The sequence below is a fragment of the Rhinatrema bivittatum genome, chromosome 1, assembly GCF_901001135.1.
Source record: "Rhinatrema bivittatum chromosome 1, aRhiBiv1.1, whole genome shotgun sequence".
NCBI lineage: Eukaryota > Metazoa > Chordata > Amphibia > Gymnophiona > Rhinatrematidae > Rhinatrema > Rhinatrema bivittatum.
Genome location: NC_042615.1, coordinates 532,302,386 through 532,316,819, shown reverse-complemented (window position 1 = coordinate 532,316,819; position 14,434 = coordinate 532,302,386). Strand labels below are relative to the sequence as shown.

Below are 14,434 nucleotides of genomic sequence, written 5' to 3'. Positions count from 1 at the left end.
GAGAGCTGGCAGGTGAGATGGCACAGTGTGTCTCCAGGCTGCCATCAAGCCCGATGGCCCTTCCTCCTTGGAGGAGTCACTCACCAGTGGCAGTGGTGCGCCCAGGGGCTGAGGAGGGTCTTCGGGCACCAGAGCTGGCTGCGTCGGTAGGATACCGATCAGCATGTCAAGCCACTCCAACAAGGACACAAGCACAGGTGGAGCAGGTTCTTGCGGTGGAGACAGTACCTGGGGAACTGGAGGCTCAAGGCGCTGCAGGGCCCAGCTGACTGCCAACCGCATGTGCCTTTCTAACTCCTCCTCGAAGGCAAGCGAGGAGAGCATGGCGTGAGGAGGAGATGGCGGAATCCATACATCCCCTGGTATAAGGGGAACCGAGCCCTCCACCAGTGTCTGTGGAGGCCGCTTGGAGGCATCAGTGGGGTCAGAGGGAATGGCCTCCTCCGCCCTCGATCGCTTCGTGGGAGGTACAGAGGTCAATGCCTTCTCACAGTCTGGTTTGGAGGAAGAAGAGAATCGATGTTGATGCTTTTTAAGATCTTTCTCGATGATCACCACAGTCCTTTACCAATACTGATGGTGACATCAAGGAACTCGACCGGGAACAGAATGACAGGGACAATGGACGGTCCCCCTGCGCAGAGCTCGGGACCAGGCATTATAGGGGAAGGAGAACCCGACAGAGTAGGAGTTGGGGGCTCCTTTCCAAGCGGGGTGGAAGTCCCCGACGCCAAGGATGGCTCCAAACACTTGGACCCAAAAGTTTCTCCATTTTATCCCCGAAGAGTCAACAGGCCTACCTGATGGGGCACTGGGGGCACCAGCGGATACCGGGGTAGTAAGTACTCGGGGATTGACCGCAAAAGCACAAAGCACTTACCGATTGGAGCCTGAAAAGAGCGAGGGATCCTAAAGGATGCGTGGAAAGAAAACAAGCACTTAAACTAGCCAAAAGGGCAAAAGAAGTGCGAGCTCCTAAACTGCAAGGCAACAGCTCTGTGGAAAAGAAGAGACTGAAGAGGGACCCCGCCCATGCTGGGCTCCATCCGATATCACCCATGTGTGAGGACTACCATTCTGCTTGTCCTTGGAGAAAGGCATCTTCTTCCGATACTAAAATAGGTTAATCTTCTTCAGAAGTTGCACTGGACTCTAGGAGATTAATTTGATTGTGCGCACATGGAAACCAGGGACACCACAGAGCATATCAGAACTGGAGTCTTCAGGTGCAGTCCCTGCTCCAGAAGTTGAGATGGAGATATGGCTCTTGAGATGGTGAGAGGTATATAAAGTGAATCCCTTTTGGGGCCTCCTGCTGTCCGATCCCATCTTGAATACATTGACAGGGCCTGGGATCGATGTGCCAGCATTGACACAGCAAACAGCAGCGGCATGTTGAATTGAGGCCCAATTCCCCACTGCATTCAAGTGCTTCAATGGTGCCAGATCCTGATGCACAGAGAGTGCCAGGTGCATCAATGGGACAGAGACCGATCTCTGCTTCACATCATGACATTTTTAGTCATCACCAAGCCTCGCAGGGCCTGCAAGGGGCTTATGGACCCTTGGACCAGGTGCTTCCACACTTTGCTTGACCCCAAAGGGGTGGCAGATCCTGAGATCTGTGCCAAGGCAGGAGTGGGCGGGGGAAGCTTTGCTTGAGGAGTTCCTGCTCATCTCGGCATGGAAGGAGCCTGAGGAAGCCCCACTTCGAGAACTCCTCCTCCAGTTTCTCACCGACTTGCACAGCAAGTCCATCCTCCAGGCCCTGGTTCTCTGGGGTCTATAAAGACATTCAGCCACAGTGATAACAATTAGATGTGTCATGGTCTGGCTCCACACAACAGTAACAGATGTCATGGCCTTCGATAATGGACATCTTGCTACCACACATGCAGTCCTTGAAGACATTGGATGATGTCTTCTTGGAGTACGACATTTATTTAACTATTTTTACTTTTTCTTTCTTTTTTGGTAGAACTGAAAAGTGTTGTTAAGGGGCTGTAAGGCAACTTAAAGCTGAGTTTGAGAAGAAAAACCAGAAAATCAACTTCAAAGAGAGAAGGGTACACATCCATGAAAGAGTTCAGACAAAAAAAAAAATGACTTCACAAGGCAACTCCTGCACATGCAGGAAAGAAGGGTTTGTTCGGCAACATCATCTGATGGCACCCATGTATCATGGCTAACTCAGTCAAGCTTGTCGACAAAGAAATGACTGATCCCAATGAATCTTAGCAAGTCAGTGTAGCTGCATCCTACTAAGTCTCCAATACCCTGTGATCCTAGCGTCACACGGTTCTGAAATTGGCCCATGTATTATTTATCATACTTTTTCAGTTTTTGTCACCCTTTATTTTTTTTAGGATTTTGTTTTTTGAAATGTGTATTTTTGCTCCTCTTTGCTTTCATCTAATTTGTTTACCACTCTTCTATGTGAAACATTATCAACGGTCTTACAGCAGACCTGACAGGCCATACCCGCTGTACCTCCCTTATACAGGTATTTCCTGTACTTCTGTTTGCTGGCGCACTAAAGTACGACTGGAAACATTTTCATGCTGAGCTGCAGTAAAGCCAAAGTAAACCAGCTATGAAGTTTTTAGAAGAAGCAAGTCACAAGACCTCATTCATGTCAGCCCTGGAGTGGAATTCAGAGAGGAAAGCTTTCACAATCTTCAGAATTAAGAGGGAAAGAAGGACCACATTTTTCTCAGGAAAAAAAGGCTTATGAACAGATACAGTTTGAGTTAAATGTGGCTCGACTCTAATATCAGAAAATACAAAGAAGAGTGCTTGCAGACTTGAAAGAAGGAAAAAGAACAAGAGGAAGGCCAGATACTTCAGAAAAGAGGATCTATTGGATCAATCTTGAGTCAGAAAAACTCAGGATTTCAAAGCCAAAGCCAGACAAAAACTGCACTGACTGCACAGCAGGCTAGAATTAAGAATTCCTTAGTACAGGTATTGGCAAAAGCTAGTTCCTATTTCATGCCAACTCCAGAACAAAATGAATGTAGTTGCCTGTGAAAAAAATGAGGCCACTATCTGGTTGCATACAGATTTTTTTCCTCTTCCTGTTATAATAATCTGATTGGGTGCTTTTCAAATAAAAGTCCCTTCATGCCACAACTGAATCTAACAGAAAAGTCCAGTACTCCAAGTAATAAATCAGCAATCTAAATTGTAATTAAGCAATTTCAGTTCAAACATTTTGACGTGTTAAGCCACATAACTAAAGTATTCCATATAAATTCTTTGTTCCATGCTATCTCTTCTCACAATTCTGTAGTATCTTGATGGATACTACATCCACAAAGGTATGCGTTCTCCAAAGGCCGTAAAGTAACACAAAAATGGTAATTTTGGTATTTTATCTATAATTAATTGCTCTTCAGGAAGTGGCCTATAGAAGTTTGGAGGCACCCAGTGAATGAAAAGCAAAAGAATATAGTTATTTTGGAAGTTTTCTGGCATTGCTTCAACATCAGGTCCATAAAGGTATGGAAGCCATTAAGGACAAAAAATGGAAAACAAAGTTCCATTGTTAAATATGTTACTACAAAATATGAAAGAGTATCTTTGAAATCTATGCACACTTTTTTCCTTTTCAGTTCAGGTACCAGTTTTCTTCACTGTGTGCACCTTTAGCTCTAGCTGGGGATGACATTTCAGCAATTGTGTGGCCACAGGAAAAACCATAATTAGCCTATTGCTGCAAAATTTACAACCTGCCACACAATCAAAATTTAATCTCTTAATCATTTGAAGAAAGCTACAGGGTACCCTGCCTTTAGTCTCAGCTATCTCTGTTCCTGCTCCAATCCCTCCCTGCAAACAGCCTGCAGAGAACAGGAAAGGGGTAGATTGAGGCTGATACTGGAGCAGATAGCCAGATGAAAAAGAGGCACTCTGCTTCCCAATCTAGCCCCCCTCCTCCTATCCTGAAGTTGGAGCAGACAGAGAATGTACAGAGAGCAGAGCAGATGAAATTTAATGTGGACAAGTGCAAGGTGTTGCATATAGGGAAAAATAACCCTTGCTGTAGTTACACGATGTTAGGTTCCATATTAGGAGCTACCACCCAGGAAAAAGATCTAGGCATCATAGTGGATAATACTTTAAAATCGTTGGCTCAGTGTGCTGCAGCAGTCAAAAAAGCAAACAGAATGTTAGGAATTATTAGGAAGGGAATGGTTAATAAAACAGAAAATGTCATAATGCCTCTATATTGCTCCATGGTGAGACCACACCTGGAATACAGTGTACAATTCTGGTCGCCGCATCTCAAAAAAGATATAGTTGCGATGGAGAAGGTACAGAGAAGGGCAACCAAAATGATAAAGGGGATGGAACAGCTCCTCTGTGAGGAAAGGCTGAAGAGGTTAGGGCTGTTCAGCTTGAAGAAGAGACGGCTGAGGAGGGATATGATAGAGGTCTTTAAGATCATGAGAGGTCTTGAATGGGTAGATGTGAATCGGTTATTTACACTTTCGAATAATAGAAGGACTAGGGGGCATTCCATGAAGTTAGCAAGTAGCACATTTAAGACTAATCGGAGAAAATTCTCTCTCACTCAATGCACAATAAAGCTCTGGAATTTGTTGCCAGAGGATGTGGTTAGTGCAGTTAGTGTAGCTGGGTTCAAAAAAGGTTTGGATAAGTTCTTGGAGGAAAAGTCCAAGAACGGCTATTAATCAAGTTTACTTAGGGAATAGCCACCTCTATTAATTGCATCAGTAGCATGGGATCTTCTTAGTGTTAGGGTAATTGCCAGGTTCTTATGGCCTGGTTTGGCCTCTGTTGGAAACAGGATGCTGGGCTTGATGGACCCTTGGTCTGACCCAGCATGGCAATTTCTTATGTTCTTATGTTCATTTCAATTCACAGAACTCTTGTTGACTGGCATTGCTGCTGAATAGTTTCAAACTTGTGTTAATCCAATCCTTTTTTGTGTCTGTTACCATGTGTCCAACATGTGTGTGCATATTTTTCTGTGTAATTAATAGCATGACAGACTGCTGAGGTAGAGGACATTTTTAGCATACTGAAGTTCATATATTTGGAAAGACAAGGACTCTCAAGAAAATATAAAAAGGATGGTTGCACTGTATTTCAATTCAAAACAAAAGTGATATTCTACTGTTAAAGGTTTGTAACATATCTTAATAAATTGTTGAATGTAGCACTTGTTAAATGTTATATTTATATATAGTTTAAATATGGTTTAAAAAATGTGAATAGTTTTCAATAAATTATTTTTTTTTGCATAGTTAGAGGTGTCAATCTTCTAGGAAAAATTATGCAAATTTGCCACAGAATTTTGAAAAATCTGCCACCGGAAACTGGGGACTTTGGCTTTAACTTCCATAAGATAAAATTTATTCTTACTTGATAATTTTCTTTCCTTGATTCCAACTAAATCAGTTATGTATGGAATTTCTCCCTCCACAGCTGATGGAGACAGGACACATACCTCTTATGACCTCACTCTGGGCTATAAGGAGTGTGGGTCCTGGCCCGCAGCTAGTTAGCCAACTGCCAAAGCACAGAGACAAAAAATAATCCTCAGAACTGACACCACATTAATAACATTAGCCAAAACAAGAGGGTCTACGAAACCTCTGCACATAAGATCAGAGGAAAGACATGTTAAAGGATGAGGACATGTCCTAGATAGTACTAATGTTCCACACCGACCCTGTGTTCGCCCGGGTGGGATTCTAGACTGATCTAACAGGAATCAAGGAAATAAAATTATCAGGTTAAGAATATATTTTATCTTCCTTTTCTTCTTGCTAGACCAGTCATCACATATGGGAGTTACCTAAGCTACTCATTACTGGAGAACGAAGAAGACAAGGAAGGCTCTCAAGGTTTCCCAACCCAAAGGCAGAGTGCGCCTCGACCTGCACGTCTAACCTACAATACCTTGTGAATGGATGTATGACCAGGTGGCTGCCTTACAGATTTCTTCCAGGGAGACTGAAGATGCCTCTGCCCAGGATGATGCTGGAGCCCTTGTGGAATGGGCTAAGGTGACTCTGGAAGCTGCTAACTCTTTTTGGGAGCCACCAAACAAAAACAGCTTGTCTGTCTTCCTAGAGGGGTTTGTCACCTTTAGGTACCTCAAAAGTACACACATCCAGCAGGTGCAGGCTCCAATCTTTTCCTTGACAGTTGCTGCTACTAAAGGCAGGCAGTGATATACAACCTTAGGTAAAAAGGATGCCATCAGACAAAAGGTGACCGTCTCTGGAGAAATGAAAAGGCCTGTAGTTCAGAAATGCACCTAGCAGACCAGACAGCTATTGAAAAAAGATGCCTGTTTCATTGATTCAAAGGGAGACCTGACCAAGACCCTTAAAACTACGTTCAGGTCTCATTACAAGATTATTGATCTGAAGGGTGGGCGAATGTGTTTCACCCCTTTCAGAAATCCTATTATATCTGGATGCGCTGCCACTTGGGAGCCTCAAATTCAACCCCTGAAGCATGATATAGCCACAATCTGTATCTTCAGGGAGTTGAAGGGTAAAGCCCTTGTCCAGGCCTGCCTGCAGAAAATGTATTTGCAAAATGTCCGACTTCTACAGGGACCCAGCATGATCCAGCAGAACCCTTCAAACACATGCCAAACTCTGATGTAAGTAAGGAAGTAGAGGGCTTACATGCTTTCAGCATGATCGAGATTACTACTGAGGAGTACCCTCTCTTATGCAGACATGTCCTTCAAAGGCCAGGTCATAAGAGAAAATGGAGACAGGTCTTTCATTAAAACCAGATTCTATCAGAGCAAGCCTGCTCCCTGTATAAGTAAGTGCAGCAAGATTCCATTCAGCAACCTTATGAGGTCTGTATACCAAGGTCTCCTTGACCAATCTGGAGCTACTAGTATCATCATGGACAGATGGTCCTCTATTCTTTGTACTACTCTGCCTGAGGCCACGGTGCGAAGAAATACTGGAGGCTAAGCCTTTGCCACAGGCATAGAACGTCTATATCACTGGAACTTGTCTCTGGCTAGCAGCTAAATAATATATCTCAGCCTTGACATTCGCTTGCATCGCCATCAGATTTGTAACTGGGTGTCCCCACTGATCCACTAGCTTCTGGAAGGTTCCTAAGCTCAGCTCCCAGTCTCCTGCATCCAGTGTGTCTCGTTTGAAAAATTCAGCTTGGAGATTCCCCTTCACTGTTATATGAGATTCGGAGAGGAGGTGGTTCTCCTCCATCCAGCAGAACCACCGAGCCACTTTTTGTGCTAGTGTGAGGCTGTGAGTGCGTTCTGGTTTGTTTACATGCACCACTGCTGTGGCAGCATCTGACAGAACTCCTACCATCTTCCCTCTTGTAAACTGGAGAAGAACTGTAAATCTAATCTGATAGCTCATTTCCAGACTGTTTATTGGCCAAAATGCTTCTTCCCTTGACCAGTGTCCTTGGGCCAGCTGGCCCTGGCAATGTGCTCCCCATTCCTGTAAGCTGGCATTCATAGTAATTAGGAGCTTCCAGGGTTACTCCTTTCATTAGGCTGGATGGCTCCATCCACCAGTCTAGGCTCCTTCTTGCTGCTAAGGTCACCTGGAGCCGATGCTGGTAATCCTGGGAAGGACACCAGCAGGCCAAGAAGGCCTGCTGCTAAGGCTCATGCATGCTCTAGCCCAGTGGTTCTCAACCTTTTTTTCTGTCGGGACGCACCTGACAGATGGTTCTCACATGCGTGACACACTGACCCATGATCGTCACGGGGCTAGATGTAAAAGTACAGTTTGCATCCACGGGAACCCCCCTGACCCACAATAATGGATGTAAAGCAGAATTATGACATTCCCCATACAACTCACCCTACAAAAAAAATATTCTGGTTCTGGTGTCATCTCAGTAACAGCAACTCAAACTCCTTCTACTTCCAGGCTCAAGAGCCCTACTTGTGAAAAGACAGCCGTTTACCACCAATGCATGTCCTCTTGAGAAAAACACAACAAATAAGACTGATAAAACTCTTACATGCTAGTAAAATATCTCATCTCGGTAACAGACACAGAACCGACCTAACATACTCCCAGGATCTGTAGTAATGCACATAAACTAATCTGCACACAGTTACACCTGTATTATGGAATGCACTCAAACAGGAGCAACCCTATCTATGAAAAGGCAACACTATAAATATTAAATCAGGCCCTAAACACCAATACACCTCTTATTAGGAAAACAGAACTAGCAAGCAGCTATAGATCCCCACACAGAAATAATTGTAAAACTATACTAATAAGCAGAATAAATGTTTCTAAACAGCTATGAACAGAATAACATCCAACAATTAAAAACTCATAAAAACTATTAAAAATTCTCCAAACACCAATAAAATATTTCAAAAAAAGCAGACACATCACATAATATTAAATAATTAAAATGGCAGTCAATCAAGAAAATAAACTTAAAAAGCCCCCTTTACTTACCCCCTCCAGCAGCTCTCCTGCTCCTCTTCCATGCAGGCCGTAGCACACAGCAGAAGCAGCAGTAGAGGCTAAGCTCTATACTCATGGTCCTATTCCTTAATGCCCATGTCTCTCACACACACACACACCATACCAGTCATGCCCCCATGACCAGTTTCTGCCCCTCACACACCAATCATCTCCCAAACAGTCTTTGACACACACACCAGTCACCTTCCTCAACAGTTTCTCTCATCCCATACACCACACAGGCTTCCCACTCCCGTGTTCTACTTACATATACGGGCTTCTCACTCTCATAATCACTTCTCTGTCTCACACACACTCACCAGTCTCTCACTCCCATGCTTGTTCTCTCCACATGCACAGGCTTCTCATTCCCATAATCACTTTTCTTTCTCTCCACACACACAGACACACACACACACAAACACACACCAGTTCACCTGATCTCTCTCATGCATACACACACACAGGCTTCCCACTCCCATGTTCTTTCAGATATACAGGCTTCTCACTCCCATTGCTGTGTCTCACACACACCCAGGTTTCTCACTCCCATGCTCACTCTTTACATGCACAGGTTCTCATTCCCATAATCACTTTTTCTCACACACACACACACACCAGTCACCTGATCTCTCTCATGCATACACACACAGGCTTCCCACTTCCATGTTCTGTCTTACATATACAGGCTTCTCCCTCACATGCTGTGTCTCACACACACCCAGGTTTTCTCACTCCCATGCTCACTCTCTCACATGCACAGGCTTCTCATTCCTATATCACTTTCTCTCTGTTACACACACATACATACACACATACACACCAGTCTCTCTCTCATTTCCATGCTCGCTCTCCACTGCACAGGCTTCTCATTCCCTGAATCGCACTCTCTCTCTCATATTCACACACAGTCTCTTCTCTCATACACACACCGTCACCTTACAACCAGTCTCTCGCTCTCATGCATGCACACACACACACACAGGCTTCCCACTCCCATGCTCTCTCTCTCTCTCACATAATCAGGCTTCTCACTCCATGCTTTCTTTCACACACATCCCCCCCCCCACCCCCCCACAACGCAGGCTTCTTACGCCCATGCTTTCTCGCATACCCAGATTCTCACTTCAATGCTTTTTCTCTCTCTCACACACACACTACACACATCAGTCACCTCCCTGACTAATATCTCACACTCTCACATACACATCAGTCATCTCCTTGAGCAGTCACTTTCATTGTCTCTCACATATACACATACATCAGCTCTCTGACCAGTTTCTCTCACTCACACACATGCTCTCAATCACACGCAGGCTGGCTGCTTCTTTCTCTCACTCACTTCCTCTTCCCCGCCCCCTCCCCGAGCACAAATGGTAGCTGCAGCAGCCTCCTCCTCCAGCCCCCGCAAGCCAAGAAAGTAGAATCCCATCGGCCGCGGGAGGCTCATGCTGCTGTCTCCTTTCCCGATTATCATCTGCTTCAATTGCTCGGGGGCCGATGCTGCAGCCGCCGCTGCTACTTTATCACGCGGCACTGCTCTTTCTCCTTCCCCCGCACCGCGTATCACTTCCTGTTCCGGGTCACGGGGTGGGGGCAGGCGCGGGAAGAAGAAAAGGCCAGCCACAAGTGCCACAGCTTTTTTTTAGCACTGCTGCCATTCCCACTGGGCTTGAACGTGTTGATAGCCCAGCGGGCAACGGCAGCAGGAAGAAAGAGAAGAGCAGCGGGACGAGACCGGGAGCACGCAACACAGCAGCCGGTGCTTGGCGACACACTAGTGTGTCGCGACACACCGGTTGAGAACCGCTGCTCTAGCCCATGAATCAGATCATGTGATGCTGCCATGAGCCCCAGCAGTTGAAAATAGTTTTCCACACTCAGAGAACACCTCAAGTTTGAGACTAACACTTGTGCAAATAACTTGAAGACCGTACTGACAGATTCATCCTTCCCTCGTATGGAATTAAGCACCTTGAAATTCAAGGGATTGAGATGGTTCTACATACCTCACTGCATAATTTATTACCCAATCTAACTGCTGTTGGAGGTGAACCATTACATCAGAGTTTTAATGGTTCTATGGGGCAGATCTGGCTCTTATGTGCCAGTCATTCATTTAAGGGTGCAGCAATATGCCTTGTTTGCACAGTGTTGCCGCCACTTCCACCATTACTTTGGTAAAGATCCTGGAGACCATCAGTAGCCCAAAAGGCAAAACCTGGAACTGAAAATGTTCACCCAATATATAAAGCCTTAATATGCACAGGTAGGAACTCTGAATAAGAATATGGAAATATGCTTCCACTAGATCAAGCAAGTCTAAATATTCTCCTTCTCTTACTACCACCATGACTGATTGTAGCATTTCCATTCAGAAGTGGGGCACATGAAGGCATTTGTTGACCCCTTTTAAATCCAATACACAACAGAAAGATCCGACCTCCTTTGGTACAGCAAAATTTATTGCCCTTTTTCCTGAGGAAGTATTGGAACTATCGCCTGGAGGTGTTATAGCTTTAATAATGTCCCTTTCACTGCTTCTCTCTTGAATTGAGAAGGGCACAGGGAAATCGTAAAGGCTTTTGGGACCAGCATCACATATTCTGGCGCATAACCCCCCTTCGCACGATGTCTAGAACCCACTGATCTGAAGTGATTTGGGTCCACTGAGTAGTACTGCCCACTGGTTCTATCACCAGAGGAACCTACTGTATTTCATTGGGTTGATCAGTTACCACCTATTGCAGCAGGGGATTCTCTTTGTCATTCTAGCCCCACCAAAAGGGACAACTCTTGCTTCACGTGCATGAAGGGGAACTCCTATCTGGCTTATATTTGCACCAGACTCGGAGATGCTGGATCCTGGACCTAAACACTCTAAGATGAGCCTATCCAAAGGCAGCCTTTGGGGCTTAGACTCACCCAGATCTTTTACCAACTTGCCCAACTCCTCTCCGAAGGGAAGGCTCTCTTTTAACAGGTAACTGGCAAAGGCAAGATTTAGCAGCCAAATCCACTGCCCAATTGCATAACCACAGGAGTCTCCTGGTTGATACCCCTGAGGCCAGGGCCAGAGCCAGAGAAGACATCCTTACCATGTCTTACATAGCATCTGCCAAGAAGGCTACGGCTAACTCTAAATGAACCATTTCAAAGCTCTCTGGGAGTTGTTGAACCCAGCACAAAGCTGCTCAGGCTACATGACTGCCACAGAAAGACCTGCATGGCCATAGAACTTGTAGAAAAGGCTTGTTTCAATATGAACTTTATTTTCCTGTCCCAGGAATCCTTTAAGGCTATCCCCCCCTTCTACAGGGAAGGTTATCTTATGCATGACTATTAAGACTAATGCATTAACCCATGGAATTCTAAGACTCTCTTCCAGGAGTAGATGGTATATTTTACTCATAGTCCTACCCCCTTTGAATTCCCCCCCCCCCCCATTCCACTAGGACCATGCACCTCAGGATACTGTGTAATGGGAATGCCTTTAGAGGTTTCCAGATTCCCTGAAAAAATGGGGTTCCCCCCCCCTTCTGCAGGATCCTTTGCGCTAGGCTCTGATATCTTTAAGATGAAGCTACCCCAGAAATGAGGATAGAAAGCGTCTCCTTCCACAAAAAACAGATTATTGCTTCTTTCTTCCTGAGAGCCCTGGATGGGATCCTCTCCTGACCAGGAACCTTCCATGGAAACCTGTGTAAGCATACATATTGGAAGGGGGGCCTCTCTCTCTGGTTCATCTCACAAGAACCACCTCCCTGGGGAATCCCTTGGATAGTCTCCAAGGGAACTCAACCTGGTAGATAAGCTCCCACTGGGGAAAAGTCCCTAAGAGCTGTTGTTCCCAGGAGCAGTAAGGCTCAACCAGGTGGGGCAGAACCTAGGCTCTGGGAGTTCGCTACCAGTCCTCACATGTCCACAGTTACCTCAGACCGACTACTGCCAGTGGGCCAGGACCACACCTCCCTTATAGACAAGAGTGAGGTCATAAAAGAGGTGTGTCCTCTGTCTCCATTAGTTGTGGATGGAGGAAATACTATATGTGATGACTGACTGAGTAGGAAGGAAAAGAATAATTAGCTATTTAGAATTTATCCCAATTGCCCCCAAGAAAGACTGAATGTATACAGAAGTCACACACAACAATGAACACTGAGAAGAGAAAGAAATCAACCTACTTTAGAAAAAGAAAACACTTTTCATGCAGAAGATATGTTGTAAGTAGTTTTTGCTCTAATTGTTTTTTCACTCTAAGATTTGCTAACTTCTAAGATTTGATTCAAATCATTCCAATTTATTATTTTTGAACAAGAAACTAGAAATGACCAGTAATGGCTGGCAGATCACATTAAATAACTCAGAATTACAATTCATTTATTTGCATGTGTAAAGGGTACATATAATGGAGATCTAGACTTAAATGAAACTATAAAGTTATCTAGCATTTAAATGGCATTTTCATCAAGTTACAGCATTTCAACAGCTACAAAAGAAAACATAAAAAAAAAAACATGACCATGTTATCTATATTTTTCAGTATGAGAACTAAAGTCCTACAGAGTACAAACCATGTTTGTTCTTTCACTGAAAATGCGATCATTTCTATTAATTCTTACCACAGGCTTTAGATGCAGCAATACAAATATCTTCTGCAATGTACTCTCCAACTGGAAATTGTAGGTAATCTCCTTCTGCTCTTCCCAAGGAATGATAAAGATAAACCTGAAGTCCAGATTCTGTCTGCTTTGCGGTATTTGCATGAAGATCGCCATTTTGATGGATAGTAGAAGCTGCTGTTTCTTCCATCTCTGTCATTGTAAGGCAGGCCATCATTTTATTCAGAGAAGTTTTACCTGAGGGGAAATAAAGCATTCATTTAAATGTGGTGATGTTCCATTTCACCTCATTTTTTCTTACAAGTAATTTACTTTTATCATCAGAAAATCATATACAGTTCTTATGGCATTTCTACTTCCATTTCATGCATGGAAAGTAATTTTGTATTTTCTTCCATTAACTACATTCCAAACAAAATATTTACTGATCTCACAAACAGCAAATAGTGAGCAACCACATTTCTGATACTTTCCACATTAATACATGTGTCCCTCAAGGCTCAGCCCTATCGGCAACACTTTTCAATATCTATATAATCCCACTGTGTAAATCATTGGTGGAATTAGGAATTACCTTCTTCATATATGCCGAAGACTTACAATTTTTCATTCCATTCTCCAAATCATTTGAAAATACAGCAGACACTTTCAACATAAATGAAAGCAATACAGCCGGAAATAACGCAACTTAAACCAACATACCCCAAAAGACTGAAATCATTTGGTTAAGCAAAAACTTTAAGCCAAGCTGCACATATTACATCAATTAAAACCTTTATTAACATTAGAGGGCTTGCCTACTGAATTTCCATTCCTAATTTTCTCAGACTACTGTAACTCATTATTACTCGGACTTCCAGCATGTCTATTAAAACTGTTACAATTATTACGAAATGGCTCAGCAAGACTTTTGTTAGGAAGTAGAAAATTTGATCACATTACACCCTCGCTGATCTCTCTGCACTGGGTGCCAGTATAAGCCCTAATACATTTTAAAGGTATTAATGCTAATATTCAAAATCATGAATTCCAGTAACACCGGTATAATAGGTTTGACAATACAACCTTACACACCTCAGCGAACACTAAGATCTCAAAAGGACTATTGACTGTTCTCACAATATGGAGCACACACCTGATGCAAGTAAGAGATCGTGCATTTTCCACTGCAGATCCAAAGCTATGGAACTCCCTACCTGAGATGATTTGTTAATACCAGACAAAGATTTAAATGCGAGCTAAAAACATGGCTATTCAAAAATGCATATAACCTAAACTAAAACATCTGAATATAGAAAGAAACAATAACAAGAAGGTTAAAAGATATTAGCTGAAGCA

At 43.9% G+C, this 14,434-nt stretch overlaps 1 protein-coding gene across 7 annotated transcripts in view; it reads right to left on the bottom strand.

The window, feature by feature from the left end:
* The window catches only part of JAK2 (Janus kinase 2), a 419,848-nt gene that overhangs the window by 327,962 nt on the left and 77,452 nt on the right, over nt 1–14,434 (bottom strand). For all 7 annotated transcript variants that reach the window (XR_003858317.1, XM_029613659.1, XM_029613675.1 and 4 more), the window contains one exon: nt 13,097–13,333. Coding sequence is in view for 6 of the 7 variants with exons in the window: in XM_029613659.1 (XP_029469519.1) it covers nt 13,097–13,333 (237 nt within the window). In the remaining variant the exon portion in view is untranslated. The remainder of the gene's footprint in view (nt 1–13,096; nt 13,334–14,434) is intronic.